General features: G+C 41.2%; 2 protein-coding genes across 13 annotated transcripts in view; one reads left to right on the top strand and one right to left on the bottom strand.

The window, feature by feature from the left end:
• Positions 1 to 9,258, top strand: part of RNF141 (ring finger protein 141) — a 40,614-nt gene extending 31,356 nt beyond the window's left edge. For 2 of the 3 annotated variants that reach the window (XM_047693303.1, XM_047693304.1), the window contains exon 6: positions 2,975 to 7,111. In XM_047693303.1, the coding sequence (XP_047549259.1) occupies positions 2,975 to 3,125 (151 nt within the window). In that variant the 3' untranslated portion in view covers positions 3,126 to 7,111. Of the gene's footprint in view, positions 1 to 2,974; positions 7,112 to 8,767 lie in introns of those variants that run through there. The other variant, XM_047693306.1, reaches the window with a different exon arrangement.
• Positions 7,792 to 15,556, bottom strand: part of AMPD3 (adenosine monophosphate deaminase 3) — a 47,016-nt gene continuing 39,251 nt past the window's right edge. For all 10 annotated transcript variants that reach the window (XM_047693298.1, XM_047693300.1, XM_047693299.1 and 7 more), the window contains 5 exons: positions 15,297 to 15,460; positions 14,047 to 14,167; positions 12,507 to 12,680; positions 10,811 to 10,921; positions 7,792 to 9,730 (listed from right to left, as the gene is read on the bottom strand). In XM_047693298.1, the coding sequence (XP_047549254.1) occupies positions 9,554 to 9,730; positions 10,811 to 10,921; positions 12,507 to 12,680; positions 14,047 to 14,167; positions 15,297 to 15,460 (747 nt within the window). In that variant the 3' untranslated portion in view covers positions 7,792 to 9,553. The remainder of the gene's footprint in view (positions 9,731 to 10,810; positions 10,922 to 12,506; positions 12,681 to 14,046; positions 14,168 to 15,296; positions 15,461 to 15,556) is intronic.

Genomic DNA, 15,556 nt, shown 5'->3' with positions numbered 1-15,556 from the left:
ATTTGGAAAGTATTGACTTCTTAACAATATTGGGTCTTTCAGTCCGCAAACAGTATCATCTCCATTTATTTAGGTCTTCTTGCATTTCTCTCATCAATTTTTGTAGTTTTCAGTATTGCATATCTTTGACAGATTTATCCTTAATTATTTTAAATTTATACTATTTTAAATATATTTTTTATTTCAATTCCTGATCCTTTGTTGCTAGTGTATAGAAATACATTAGACTTTTGTGTATCAATCTTGTATTCTACGAACTTTTACTAAATCCATTTACTAGTTCTGATAGCTTTTCTGTAGATTTCATAGGACCTTCTTGAATGTCTGAACATCCTTTTTCAAAGATATTTTTTTCTGGATATAGAATTCTAGACTGATACTGTTTTTCTTTCAGTACTTTAATGATGTTGCTCCACCCTCATTTTTCTTGCCTTGTTTCCCATGAGAAATATGCTATCACACTAATCTTTTTTCCTCTGTAGGTAATGTTATCTTTTTTTTTTTCTAAGATTTTATTTATTTGGGAGAGAGAAATCATGGGGCAGAGGGGAAGGGAGAGAGACAAGCAGGCTCCCTGCTGAGCACAGAGCCCAATGTAGGGCTCAATCCCAGGACCCTGAGATCATGACCTGAGCTGAAACTAAGAGTTGGAGGCTTAACTGAGCCATCCTGGCACCCCCGGTAATATTGCCCTTTTTCCTGTGGCTGCTTTTAAAGGGTTTTTCTTTATCATTGATTTGAGCAGTTTAATTATGATATGCCTTCCAGTAGTTTTCTTTGTGTTCCTTGTGCATAGGGTTCATTGAGCTCCTTGGATTGGTGGGTTTACTGTAACATCAATTTTGAAAAATTTTCAGCCATTATTTGCTTAAATATTTTTTCTGTCCTCTCCCTTCTTCTTGGACTCCAGTTACACATATATTAGACCACTTCTAGTTGTCCCACAGCTCACTGTTGCTATTTTCCTTTTTGAAGTCTTTTTCTCTGTATTTCATTTTGAATAGTTACAGTTGGTCTGTCTTTTCCAACTCACCAGTCTTTTTTTCTGCAATGTCTAACTTGTCATTAGTTCCATCCAATATATTTTTTACTTCAGACATAGTTTTCATGTCAAGAAGTTTGATTTCAGCTTTTAAAATATCTTCCATGTCTCTACTTCATATGTTTGGTCTTTCCTCCAGTGTTTTTAATACAGAGAATACAGTTATGATAACCATTAATTTTCTTGCCTGCTTGTTCTAACATCTGTGTCTGCTCTGGATTGGTTTTGATAGATTTTTTTCCTCTTTATTTGGGGTTGTATTTCTCTCTTTCTTTTTATGCCCGGTAGTTCTTCCCCACCACCCCCACCCAATGCCTGGTAGTTCTTGACTGGGTGCCAGACATTGTAATTTTTACCTTTTTGGGTACTAGGTATCCTTGTATTCCTATAAATATCCTTGAGCTTTGTTCTGGAATATAGTAACTTGGAAACAGTTTGATCCTTTTGGGTCTTGCTTTTGTGATTTATTAGGCAGGACCAGAATAGTGTTTAGTTGAGAGCTAATTATGCCCCACTAATGAGGCAGGACCCTTCAGAATCACTCTGCTCAATGCTCCAGGAGTTAGGAGGCTTTCCACTCTGTCTGGTGAGAGAAGGCAATATCCCAAACCGTATGTGAGTTTGGGATACTCTTCCTTCAAATCCTTTTGGATGGTTCCTGAGCCTCAAGTAGTTTCCTTACATGCAAATGTACTCTAGGGGGAACTTCAGTAGATTCCAGAATTCTCCCTTTGTGCAGGTTTCTGCATTTAAGTACTTCAGTACTCTGCCCTGTGAACTCTAGCTGCCTTGGCCTCCTGAGAGTCTCAGCTGTGTCTCTTCAACTCAGAGAGTCTGCCAGGCTCCATCTGGGCTTCTCCTGCTTGCTCCACAGCCTAAAGATTCTCAAGGCAATAAGCTAGTGATTGGGGCTCACCTTCTTGCTTCTCATCCTCAGGGATGACTGTCCTGTGTTGTCGATGATGTCCAGTGTTGAAAGTCTTGTTTCATGTTTATTTCCAGTGTTTTAATTAAGTGGGAAGATAAATCTGGTCCCTTTTGGCCAGAAGCAGAAGTTAACCATCAAAATTGTGACTTTTATGCACAGAAAAGAACATATAATTATCTTAATAAAATATCTCTGAGGAACCAGAAATGAATCTGAATAATATATGCCAGCTCTAGCTTTCACATTTAGTTTTTGGAACAGATTTCTAAATTTTTGTACAAAAGCCAAAGCAATTGATATAATTTAATTACTTTGGTCTCAGATTTCACTGAGAAATGAGGAGAAAAACATTTTCCCTGCATGACATGTTTCTGGCTCAAATGTGGTATTTTTGAAATTTCAAAATAATATTTGTCAAGACAAAAAAAAAAAATCCCTTCAGAAAACATAGTCTCATTCAAGTGATCATGTGTAAGTTCTTTCCCTATTGGAAAAATTATTCTGCATATAAGGTTCATCTTCTATTTTAAAACCTTGAATGCTTCCATTCCCTTGTTTGTAGCTGCAAAAGATAGGGGAAAACTGAAATGTCCTCTGCAGGAGACTAATTAAATGAATTGTGGCCTGTCCATACAGTGTTATGTTTAAAAAGAACAGATAGCTCTAACATGTACTGCTACATAATGGCCTATAAGATATATTGACAAGTTTAAAAAAAAAAAGCAGATATATATATATATGCCCCCCCATACACACACACAAGTTTAATCATGCTTAGTCTTTTCCTAGAAGAGTATGTAAGAAACTACTAACAGTAGTTGCCCCTGGGGATAAGAATTAAAGATCGGGGTGGAAAGAAGAGATTTATTTTTCACTGTATACTTTTATTGCTGTTCACTTTTTTTTAAACCATGTACACTGTACGTGTATTACTTTTCAAACACCGGTTTTTTTAAAAAGAAGAAAAAGAAAACAAACTGTTCTTTATTTGACTTCTCTGATAGGAGTGATCGACACAGGAATTGCCCTATTTGTCGCCTGCAGATGACTGGAGCAAATGAATCTTGGGTGGTATCAGATGCGCCCACCGAAGACGATATGGCTAACTATATTCTTAACATGGCCGATGAGGCAGGCCAGCCCCATAGGCCATGACCTTGGGGTGAAGGTCTTCTTTTGCTATTATGAGCTACAAACGTTTCGGTCATGGGAGAAGAATGCAGGGATATTGTGGTACAGACACAGAGAAATCAATTTTCCCTTCCCTCGTATTTTCGCTATTCTGACGATTTGTTCCATTTCTTTTGATAAACTTTCCATGTCTTCCATTTATAGTAAACTAAAATTTGCTACTGTTTAGACCATATTTTTCTATTATTTATCTGTTCTAATATATATTAGAACTAATTGCTCTTGAATTCTTTGCTGAGGTAACAGCAACATTTCCAGAGGCTTCTAAAACACTATTTTTCAGGGCAGGAGTATTCTGGAATTTATTTAGTTAGGGTTAAAATAAACCTTGAATGTCAAAAAGTTGTAGCCATCTGAGAGAAAATTTGAAGTGACTGAAAATGTAGACTACATCGAAGTGCATGTTACTACTTAAATTAGTCTTTCTGCTGGAATCTAAGGAGTGTGTATGCCCCCTTGTGGTTAATTATTGCTCCTTTAATAATTTTTACTTGAAATGATCCACAGTTGTTTCATAACTTTAGCAGTGTGTTTGGAACTACATGTTTGTTACTCAAATCTTTTTTGTTTGTTTTTCATGCTGTATAATTTGGATGAGGCGTGATTTTGCCTTGTAAATGGATTTCTGCTGGGGAATCTTCTTGGCTATTCTGGAAATGCTTTCCCACAGCGGGGAAACTGTAGCTTTTGATAATGCTCATGCACCTTGGAGTTTCAGAAGGAAATTTTTCTTCAATTCAGATCCTGAATTTTGTATTTCCAAATTATGATAAATCATTCAATATTGGTTCATGGTGCTTTTATTTTCTTAACTTGAAGGCATCTCTCTGAGGTCTCCAAGTCTTCAAATTTCTAATATTATTAAGAGAGAAAATAGGGTGTAGGCTTTTAAACATATGTACCATAAACATGGAGAAAATTAGGAGATAAATTGGCTTTCTGCTGTTTCATGCTACTTTGAAATACTCAGAGAGAGTATAGTCACAATGGAATTATGATTTTCAGTGACACTTCATTTTTTTACTAAATTCTGCTTATAAGGTAAAATTTTTGTTTTATGTTAAGCATTAACATTTTAGCATATAATGAAACTAGAACCTGATGTCTCCTTTAAAAGGTGTGTTAAATTCCATGTAACTTTTCTGACTTATTACTGGTAAGTTGTGATACTATTTTCCAAAATACCAAAGTATGCGATTTAAGTTGCTGCTTATTGATGGCAGAATTTTTGGATACTAGGAGTTTAATAGGCATGCAAATTAAATAATTCATTTCTATAAAGAATGTCTGACCAAAGGTAGCTTGATTTTACCCAAAAAATATTGATAACTAATTGGTTGACATTTATGATGGGGACAGCTCGGTATCAAATAGATGAACACTCACTATGGATGTTTATACAGGCAGCGTACTAGGGGCTCTAGCATACCAACCTGGCAATGCACTTGATGGTTTGTGTGACCTTAAAAAAGTCCCTTCTGCTGGTTTGTAGGTTCCTTTAGAAACTGAGATTTCATCCGTAGTATTTTCTTATTTTATTTCAGAAGTACAGCCTCTTTTTTTTTTTTTCAGATAAAGTCTTACTCAGAAGCCCTACACACACATGCTGTACCCCGAACACACACACACACACACCCCACCCCTCTATATGAAAGTCATATTTTATTGATAAAAATTTCCTTATGTGAACTTTATATACCATAATAATATTATAAAGTCAACCAATAAAAACATTTATTAATGCATTGGCAATATCCAGGATACTCAAATTTAGTGAGTAATGTAGTCATATGATAGGAGTTGTTTTTTAAATTATTTTTTTAATTGTTTTAATTAAATTCAAGTCAGATTTGTAGAACTTTGACTCTCCTCAATGAAGTCTTAGTATTCCATGGGACATATTTGGAAAACCTTAGGGTAGATGTTGTCTGAGATCTTTTTCCAGCTTTAAGATTCTAAATTGTCCTTTTGGATTAGACTTGCTGAGTCTAACTCAGATTGCCTAATTAAAGAATGTTTCTGAAAATGAACAAAGTTGCTGTACGTGTTTTTGGATCTTTCCAGGTATAGCCAATGATCTTATCCCCCAGAATCCTTCACCTTTCGAGGAATTATTTAGCACTAAGCCCAGTGACTTGATGTTGCCCAAACCTTTTTACTTTCCAATATGAGCTCCAGGATACTAACTGATCTACTGTGAAATAGAAAGTGTTTTTATTAGTCTTATTAAATAAATGAGCACAGTTTTTTGCTCACTCCATTAAACTGGGTGATAATTCTTTAGATGTGAATGTTAGGTAGGTTCTACTATTATAACTAATCATAAAAGTTGTAAATTTGTTTAATGGGTGAAATGTACACTTTTTGTATTCTGTACAGCTTTGTCTTTTCCAAATATGAAGTACTTAAATGCACTTACTAAGATAGGAGATATGATGTGTGCCTTGTAGGATCTGTGAAATGTTTTCATGAACTATAAGGAATTTGTTTTATAAGTTATGAAGTTTTCCCTATCCTAACTCAGTAACAAGAAGTTTACTCATACTGTAATGCTATAGAACTTCAGTTTGAGAAAATTTAGTTTGACTAGGTACTGAATTTAGAAGTTGAGAATAATAGTATCTGCTTTATTCTTAGAACAAACTGATATATTGTGCAATAAATAATCTTTAGCAAGTAAATTTTAGCTTACTGGAGAAACTTTTTTCTTACATAGTTTCACATTCTTATATACTAAATGTTTATATTTCTTAGAGGACCATTTTGTATTGTGCTCTGGGGAGTTGTAATGTTTGTGTGCTATGTTTTAAAATTCATTTCAAATTGGATTAAATTTCCTTACACCTAATATATATCTGGGTTATAAGGCGGCTTGAAAATATCTTTTGGTTCCATGATTTTTAATAGTGGAAAGTTGGATTCATTAAAAGTTAGTCTGAAGAATTTGCATTTTTAACTGTTTTTTTCTTCATGTTTTTTTTCTTCAAAGGCTTACTTTGTCTACCCAGGAATTAAAAAAACTAGTTGGAGATGAGGGAAGTCAGCTGATCACCTACATTGTGATGGGCAACATGACAATATAATACAAATAGTTGTCAACAGACTTTAATTTGCACTCATATCTTTTTCCCTGTAGGACAGTAAAAAATAATAGATAAAATACTCCACCCTGAATTAGTTTTAATGTTTACTTTGTAAAATCACTTTCAAAATGATTATAAAGAATATAGAGAAGCAAGGTAGAATCTTAGTGCTGAGAAGAGGAAAGCCTTTTATAAGAAGGAATGGTAGTTTATCATTGAATTTGCTGATGTACATCATCTTGAAGAAGTACACATTTTGGTATCAAGAGACATAAAAGCCTCCTCAGAAATATATTGATAATCTTGCAGCTCTGTATAGCCTTACTCTCCGGCATCCTTGATCTTTCTGATAAAATGCTTATTTAAAGGCTGAGGATTTTAAAATTTCCAAGAAACTATGTTTTTTTTGATTAGTGTTCCTTTCATTGCAGTTAGTTACACTTGTCCTTTATAATAGTCAGGCATCAAGTGCTTAGGTATATTACCAACATTCCACTTTCAGTCGTGTCTAAAGCCCCAAAAAAGATGAATATTGTTTCACCAGGGCAGCGCTCAGAAACAAATAAAGAGGAAGCCAGAAGGATGTGCTTGCAACTCTGTTTTAATCCAGGATAAGAGGAAGTAAAGGCCAGGACAGGCCTCGGTACATACCAACCCAGGAGCTGTGATTTGTTTTCATGTGGCAAAGAGCAGTATCATCAATCATTTCAACAGTGCAGTCTGAAGTAACACATACATGAACCTGAGCCTGTTAGAGTAAGGGATACGTGCCTCCAAATTTGTTCTTCTAGAAACGTGAGCTAGTGTACACTTGCCTTTGATTCCAACTGTGAACACAAAAGAAAGTAGGGATTTACCCCCTCCCCTGCAAGGCCAATTAGGTATAAAGATGTGATAAAAATGCAAAGTGCTATTGAAAAGGTATCTGAAAAGTTTGCAGGACAGGTAAAATCAAACAAGTGTTAGCTGAATAAAGTAATATCCAGGGAAAGGAACACATGTGGCTTTGCTCAGGAACTATAAGAGGGCTGACGTTTGAGGAGAAATATAGTAAAGGTTTACCTTCTGGGTCTAGTGAACTTCAGTTTAAAATTTGTATTTACTGTGAAAGTCATCCATGTCTGAGTCTTAGTGAAAGATAAGTTAGTAGTTACTGGTAACTTTTCATGATGTCCCTTTTTTCTAATGTTTTATTCAAGATAGTTGACACACAGTGTTACATTAGTTCAGGTGTACAAGGTAGTGATTAAGTTTCTCTGTACATTATGCTTTGTCACAAGTACAGCCAGCCACCATCTGTCACCATACAATGTTATTACAGTATCACTGACCATATTCCTTATGCTGTGCCTTTTATTCCTGTGACTTACTCCATAATTGAAAACCTGTATCTCCCACTCTCCTTCCTGTGTGACCCACCCTCCCACCCCTTCCCTCTGGCAAACATCTGTTTGTTCTCTGTATTTAATGGTCTGATTCTGTATTTTGTTTGTTTATTCATTTGTTTTGTTTTGCTTTAAATAGTATTAACTTGAAATAGCTTTAAATTATTGAGCCACAGTCCTAACAGACTTTATTTAATAATTAAAAATAAATACTTGGTACAGATAAAATGACAATGAAAAACTGTACAATAATTGCTATGTTAGGACAAATGTATACAAATGGGGGTTTTTCAAAAATAATGAGTAAGATAAATGCTAGGTTTTCAGTCAATTTCATCATTAGCTGGAAGAGCACACATGTCTGCCTAATAAAAAGACTACATTTACTGTTGTGTATGCTAAGTTAACCAGTGGAAGGGATGAGCATTATAAAGTCACAGGACAAGACAATCTAAAGTCAAAGAAGCATCTTCACAAGCAAAAATAGAGTTCTTCTAAGTCTATAATAATTCAGAAGGGCTTCTCATAATCTGCATTTGCCCACAGAAATAGACAGAAAGGTCTTTGAGCAGCTTGTTGAATACTTGGAGCACATGTCCTTAAAAAGTTGCCAAAAGAGAAATTCATTCAATGTACATTTATTGAGCACCTACTATGTACCAGGCACTAGTAACACAGATGAAGAGTACATTGGTAAAGCTTAAATTCAGATTGGTCTTAAAAAATGCTTTCTGATGAATCACTAAATTCTATCTGTGAAACTAATAATACACTATATGTTAATCAATTGATTTTAAATTTTTAAAAAAAAAAGTGCTTTCTACCTGGCCCCTGGGACCATCTATGTCTTCTGAAGAAGTCTGCATGTTAGAGAAGGGAGACATTTCACCTTAAAAAAAAAAAAAAAAAAAAAGCAGAGGTTATAGTGATTAAAAAAAATCTAACATCTGTGAGATCTAATGGAATAGTGGGAAAGGACTGGATAAGGAGTGGGGAAACTAGTTCTGTTCCTATTACTTATCTGTGTGACCTCAAACAGATTTCACCTCCCTGGCCCTCACTCTTCATAAGTAAAATGGTAATTGGGCTACCATCAGAATATTGGAACTGAGATCATCTAATCCTATGTTTTCCACAGTCCTGAGTTCAAATGAAAATATGTAGAAGGCCCAGTGTAACAGTGATGACAGCAGAGTTGCTTTGAAGAAGGCAGCACCCAGAACCTCCCCCAGCCCTGGAGGGGATTCACAGAACAACATTTGAAAACCACTCACCTAGTCCAAATCCTCACTTTTCAGATAAGAAAACCAAGACACAGAATAGGAGCGATTGGTTTGGTGTGCACATTTGGCTTCCTAAATAGAAAGGAGGGTGGAGGGCTAAAGAAAACAGTGTACGAAATTCATAAAAAATGCAAATTGTCAAGAAGGAAGTTTTCTATTTTAATTCTTTCAAAGTAGTTCCTTTATGAAAGGGAGCTTTGAAATTGGTTTTGTTTAAGGCAGCCAGCCAGCCAGAGGCTGAAATGAACAACTACCAACCAGCCTGCAGGGTCTATAGAGGATTTTGGCAGAAAACCACACAGACCTTATGTCAGTAGGCACTGGACCTTGGAAGATCCTGGCCCCAACAGTGCAAGCACTAGCGGTTTCAAAAGAAATATTTGGAAAATTTGGAATGAGTACAGACAAGTGTCCAGCTCCCAGATCCCCAAGGAGGAGTCACCATCTATTACTCAGAAATACTAACAGAAGTGGGCATGTTAGATCTTAAAGTGAACGGTGCAACCAAAATCACTGGTCTGAAAGTTCTTTAGAGGCCTCCTCTCCGTGGAGAGTGGTCCTAGTTTGGTATGTTGACCACTGTTAATCGCAGCAGACTTGAAATTAAACCAAAAAGTTAAGATGCATGTCCACTGCTGGACCTAGTGGGTCAGAGCCGTGATCTCTTCTGATTTCATGGCATCAGACAGGAAGCTGAGCTCATTGCATAGGGTTTCATATCGGAACGCCATCCGGATCTGAGCAACATTTGTCTTTCGAATATCATTTCCTTCAGGTCCTTCTTTATAATAATTTTGTCCCAGAAACTTTTGCTTCTCCTGTGGAACCAGAAAAGTACAAATGAAACCATAAACCTTAGGTTTGATTTCTATAACCACACGGCAGCTTTGACATTGGCCATGCCAAATGAAACCAGTACCCCTGAAGCTGATCCTCCGCCAGGACATGGTTCCCGATGGGGTTCTTAAAAATTCTCCCAGCCTCTGTGTCCTCAAGGATGTCACCCTGACACCCACATTCATTCCCTTCATTTCTGAATGTGCTTTCCTCGATCAGGAGACAATAATAAGACCCTCTCCCCAGTGCTGCTGGCAATTAAGAAGGCAAGATGAAGGCATGAAGACTCAGTCCCTCCTGAGAGCCGACGGGGCCAAACAGGTGTTTCTGGGGAGGCCCGGTCTTAGGAAGCAGGTCTGCACAATTGAATCTTGAACCATTAGTTCTGCTCTGCATCAGCATCCGATAAGAGTGGCACCAAAGCAGCTTCTTCCTGTACCAGTGATGTCACGCAGGGAAGGGCCCCGGGAGCCTAAGACATCATGTTCTCAAACCTGGCTCCCTATCAGAACCCCTCGGGAGCTGTAAAAATACTGATGTCCAGGTTCCATCCCTACAACTTTTTATTCAATCTAGGTACTACTATTCACTATCCAAGAAAGACCGAGTGTCTTCCGTGTGCACTATGTGCCTATTCTCGGCCCGAGGGATATAATGCTGAACAAAGCAGTCCAATGGAACTACTGTAATGGAACTCACCTTCTGGAAGGAAAGACAAAACACGTAACTACATATTACAATGTCAGTAGTAATAAATGTTGAAGTAAACCAGATCAAAGGGATAGAGACTAATGGCAAGTATGGGGCTACTGCAGAATGGTGGTTGGGGAGGGCCTCTCAGAGGAGGTCACATTTGAGGAGAGTCTGAAAGGGTCAAAGAGCTTCCCTGAAAATTCAGAAGTCTCCCCAGGTTTCTCTAGGACATGAGTTTCAGTGTGACAGACACACTGCTTGTTGTCTTCACGGATCTCAGCGCCTAGAAAGTGCCAGGCCTGCCACGGGCGCCCACCATATGTGTGTTGAACAGGAGGGACGGAGGACAGCACCGTCACCGCCCATACCTGATGCGACAGTCCGCTCTGCAGCACGCTGTTCCTGGCGATTTCACACAGGTCACACGTGCTCAGCTTCCACACTTGAGCTGCAATCGCATATTCTTCCATAAGGGCTTCCTAGATCCCCCCCCGAAAGGAAATGTATTAGACAGTAGGATATCCCCTTTCAATCCTTCATACATCTCCAAAGCTAGAAACATCAGACAGACATTGCAGCTTTACTTTTAATTTAAAGTCTGGCACCTGGATAACCGAACAACGTTCCCACCCCACCACCCCCTTAAATGATGAACTCCTAAGAGCATTTTTGGCAGATTCGCAGGTTTCCCAAGAGAGATGTCTTAGAGGACGCCTCCACGTGGATTTGTTGACCGGCACATGCTTGAAGCCCTGTGGCAGGCATAGGGATGCCTGCCTCTGCTCTCCTGCGACAGTCTCCCTGGTCACGCACATGTTAAGTACGTGCTCTGTAGCCTTGCTTTTTCACATCACTTTCTGAAGATTGTCCAAAAATCAAAGTTAATCTGAATAAAGTATGACAAGCAGAGAATGAGAAATGATCAGGTGGTGAGACAGTAATCCAAGGGGATTTAGGTTTGAGTTGTGCTTTCACTTTATCCCCTAGGATTTGAGATGTCTGCCACTGGTCACAAGCTCTTGGACACCCCACTGCCTCTGTGGGAGAACCGAGAGCAGCGGTTCTCAAAGTGAGATCCAGGGTCCCCGAGGCCTTTTGAAAGGGCATCCCTCTTCCAACCATTATCTTTGTGAGGCAAGATTTTCATCATATGCTTTGATAAAAACAAGGCATCATAACAGATTGAATGCAGATGCAGATACAACAATCCTACTGTCTTCTATTACGCCAGACATTAAGGAGGGTTGCAAAAATGTGAAACAATGCCATTCCCAATGCCATTTTGTTTGTTTGTTTTGGGAAAATGTGACTAATTTTCATAAAAATTGCTCTTTATGTTACCATGTAATAGAGTTATTAAAGCTATTTTTAAATGAGTTAATATTTTTCAATTTCGCATTAGTTTCTATAATACACTTAAAAAATCACTAGATATAACTTATGTAATCAACAGCTTTCTGAAGGTCTTTAAGGTCTTAAGAGTATAAAGGGGTCCTGAGCCCCAAAGCTTGGAGAGCCTGTCTTAGAAGACTCAGGCACTTCTATTTTCACTAGTCAATGGCTGGTCCCCAGGCATGGCCTCATCTCTCCCTTCCTCTTCCCTTGCCCTGCAGATCCCAAGTATTCTAATAATAATAGTGTTAACCAAATGTTAGCTTTTTTAGTATGTGCTATATTCAGACACTCTATTAAATAGACTATGGTTCATTACCTTATGAATCCTCACAATAAAACAGAGGTAGACATAGAGACAATTGCATCCCTGTTCTACAGGTGAAGAAGAATAAGATAGAGATCAAGTAACTTAACCAAGATCACAGAGATAGTAAATGCTAAAGAAAGGGAAAATTGAGAGGGCAAAAAATTAAACTGTGCCTTCAAGGGTCCAAGAACTCCAAAGACAAGGCTCCTGGAAGGAACACTTTTCGCTCACCAGGAGCTTACCTCTTGCCTTCACTGGGCACCAAGCCCCACCCCAAAAGCAGAACTGAGTTTGTGCTCCAGGGCCTGCAGTGTGGGGGACAGGCCAGGACTGGGGCCTGCTGGGGCGCCTGACATCCTCACCTTTGTGTAGTGGAACTGCATGGGGTCGTCGGTGGAGAGAGAAACATGCAGTCCCTTGTGCAGGAATTCCCTCAGAGGGTTTTTGGAATATTCAAGAAACAGACTGTTGTTGCTAAGAGGAGACATGGCAATGGGGATCTGAGCAAGGTAGTAGAGATACTGCAACACCGGACTCTGCAAAAGAACCACCAAACTCAGTGATGAGTGCCAGAGAGGGGAGGGAGGAAGGGCGGGCAGGAGCCTCAGAGTCTGGGTGGTGTCTGTGCAATTCCCTCACCAAGCCCAGAGTTCCCCAAAGGCGGGGTAGCCAGACCCCACCCACCCCGCCCTCCCTGCAAGTTCATCTCACTCCCCTCTCTTCCTGGGCTGCCCTCTGCCCCATCTTGGCTCCCAACAAGACCCAGCTCAGGGCAGGAAGGCAGCTGAAAGGCCCCAGGCTGCCCCCAGGCCACCCACACTCTGCTCCCCCTCCCCCAGGCACTTCCCCCAGTGGGTCGGCCCGAGAGATCCCCACTTTGGTGGTTCTGCTGCTTTGACTATAAACATACAGGCTGAGTCTGTAAACACTCCAGCTCCTCAGAGATGGGAAGGGGCAGGCCTGACCAGGCTAGAGTGGTTTTCTGATGTACTACCTGCCGCTCATGGAAGTGGGACACCCCCCGCCCCAGGATCAGGGCACAAGAAGAATCTGAGCAAACATCCTTCTCATGGAAGTGATCCAAACTATGGAGAAGACCAGATAGGCAGAGTTCGTAGCTGCATTATTTACACAAGTGGAAAATTGGATGGACCCTGTCCAACAACTGGAGACTAGTTGAATCAATTATAAACTGTCCAAGCTGTGGGCCATCCTTCTAACTGCCTTTAGAATGAACATAAGTACTATGTTGCAGCACAGAAAAATGCTTATTCAAAGAGCAGAAACAAACAAAAAACCTGTGCTCATAATAACAAGCATGTTAGAAATACGCTTTTGGGGGGCGCCTGGGTGGCTCAGTGGGTTAAGCCTCTGCCTTCAGCTCAGGTCACAATCTCCGTCCTGGGATGGAGCCCTGCATCGGGCTCAATGCCCAGCGGGGAGCCTGCTTCCCCCTCTCTGCCTGCCTCTCTGCCTACTTGTGATACTTGTGATCTCTGTCAAATAAATAAATGAAATCTTAAAAAAAAAAAAAAGAACTGCTTTAATTAAAAAAAGAAAAGAAAAGAAATATGCTTTGGTAAAAAAGATGAGAATTCTAAAATACCAAAAAGCTAATAATGGCTATTTCTTTTGAAGTAATAGCAATAAGGATTTTTTTCCCATTTCTCCATCTTTTGGAAAATCCAAATTGCAATGTGTTTGATTATATTCCTTTCATAATTAAATATGAAACCAAGATGACAATGGACAGCCCAACCCAGAAAAAAGCCCCAGCCTTTTAACGTCACTGGCCAGAGCCTCTCAGGGGCAGACAGGAGCCCAGGTGATCCCACTCCTCCCCAGGGGAGGCCAGAGCAGGACCAGCCTTGCCGGGTAGGCTTCCATGAGTCGTCTGGTTACCTTCTTGAGGAGCAGCCCGTGGGAAATGTTGTCAGCGGTCAGGAAAGCAGACACCAGGTGGGTGATGGAGCCAGCCTCCCCACAGTGAGGCCGGAACAGGAAAGTGCTCAGGCCCCGTTCCCTGCAGAAGTGAGGCTCTTGGTCAGCAAGGACCCCTGCTTCACCCTACTAGGGGCCCCACAGGCCTGGGGCCTGTACCCCTAGCTCAGGGCCTGCTCCAGGGGGAGAGACTTGCCCATGGCAGAGTCAACACAGCTGTCACGGGCACTCTGGAAACTACCTCTCCCAAAATATAGAGTGCCAGGTCCAGGGATCTTCAGAACCAGAGGATGCCACCTCCCTCCCCCGCCCCGCCCCTGGGGAACAGATAAAGGACGGAATGGTGGAAAGAGACCCTGCTCTGTCCCCGTTCATTCCTCACCTTCTGCTCTTCACCAGGCCTTGGAGCCCAGGCTCTCACAGACCTTCAGAGCAGCAACGGCCATGAGAAACCGTCAAGTCCAACTTCTTGGTCATAAAACTGGTTAAACCCAGAGGGTGGAGTCAGGCATTAAGAACCCCTGGGCAGGTCAGCAGCAGAGCTAGAACTCAAGCCCCTACCTCCAGAAGCTCAGTCTGGACTGCCCCTCCCCAACACCGGGCCATCTCCTTTCAATCCTGGTCCATCCAGAACCTTCTTACCCACAGACTACACTGGGTTAGCCTGAGCCAGCGAGGCCCCATGGCCCAGCAGAGGTCAGGAGGGAGGCTAGACTTGCAAGGGGGGAATGAACAGGTCTGTGTGGGCTGCCCCCGGCTCCCGACTCCTACCAGAGTCGCCCCGTGTGTGTGTGTGTGTGTGTGTGTGTGTGTGTGCGCGCGCGCACTGGTGGGAGACTGTGCAGGTGAGGCCACTGGCCAGGAGCTCCATATGGGCATGGGTTTAGTCCGTGTTGTTCCCTATTACATGTCCTGTGCCTGGGACAGCGCCTGTCACATAGAAGGTACACACTTGTTACACACATCGTGCATGAACACCGCTGGTATCACGGAAAGAACGCGGGCGAGTGTTGGCACGTCTCGTGTCTGTGTCAGGCCAGAGACAGACAGGTACACACAGGAGCTGGGGGGCACGCGGATGCACCCGTGTGTACAGGCACAGCTTGGCCGCACTGTGTACAATCATGTCCGCAGTCCCGTGTCGTATGCCGGCGCGTCACGGGGTGTGAGGCGAGGAGCGCACGCGCGTGTGCAGGGCCGGGCCCACCCACCTGCGGAGGTTGTTGAGCACCATGATGTTGGCGTACATGTAGTACAGGTAGTAGCTGTACGGCGGGTTCTGCTCACTGGTCCAGACGTCCGGGCTGGGGCTCTTCTCTGAGAACATGTGGTCACTGTGCTTGGACTCGTCGTCCACGCTGTCAAACCCTGTCACCTGGGCGGGAGGAGCAGTCCTGTCTCAAGCTGAGGCTGATGAGCTGCCAGAGGCCTTGAAATCCTAGCTTTCCAGGCTCATACCTCAGCTGGGGAC

This window comes from Lutra lutra, chromosome 10 (assembly GCF_902655055.1).
Source record: "Lutra lutra chromosome 10, mLutLut1.2, whole genome shotgun sequence".
Classification (NCBI taxonomy): Eukaryota; Metazoa; Chordata; class Mammalia; order Carnivora; family Mustelidae; genus Lutra; species Lutra lutra.
This window is presented reverse-complemented; position numbering and strand designations above follow the sequence as displayed.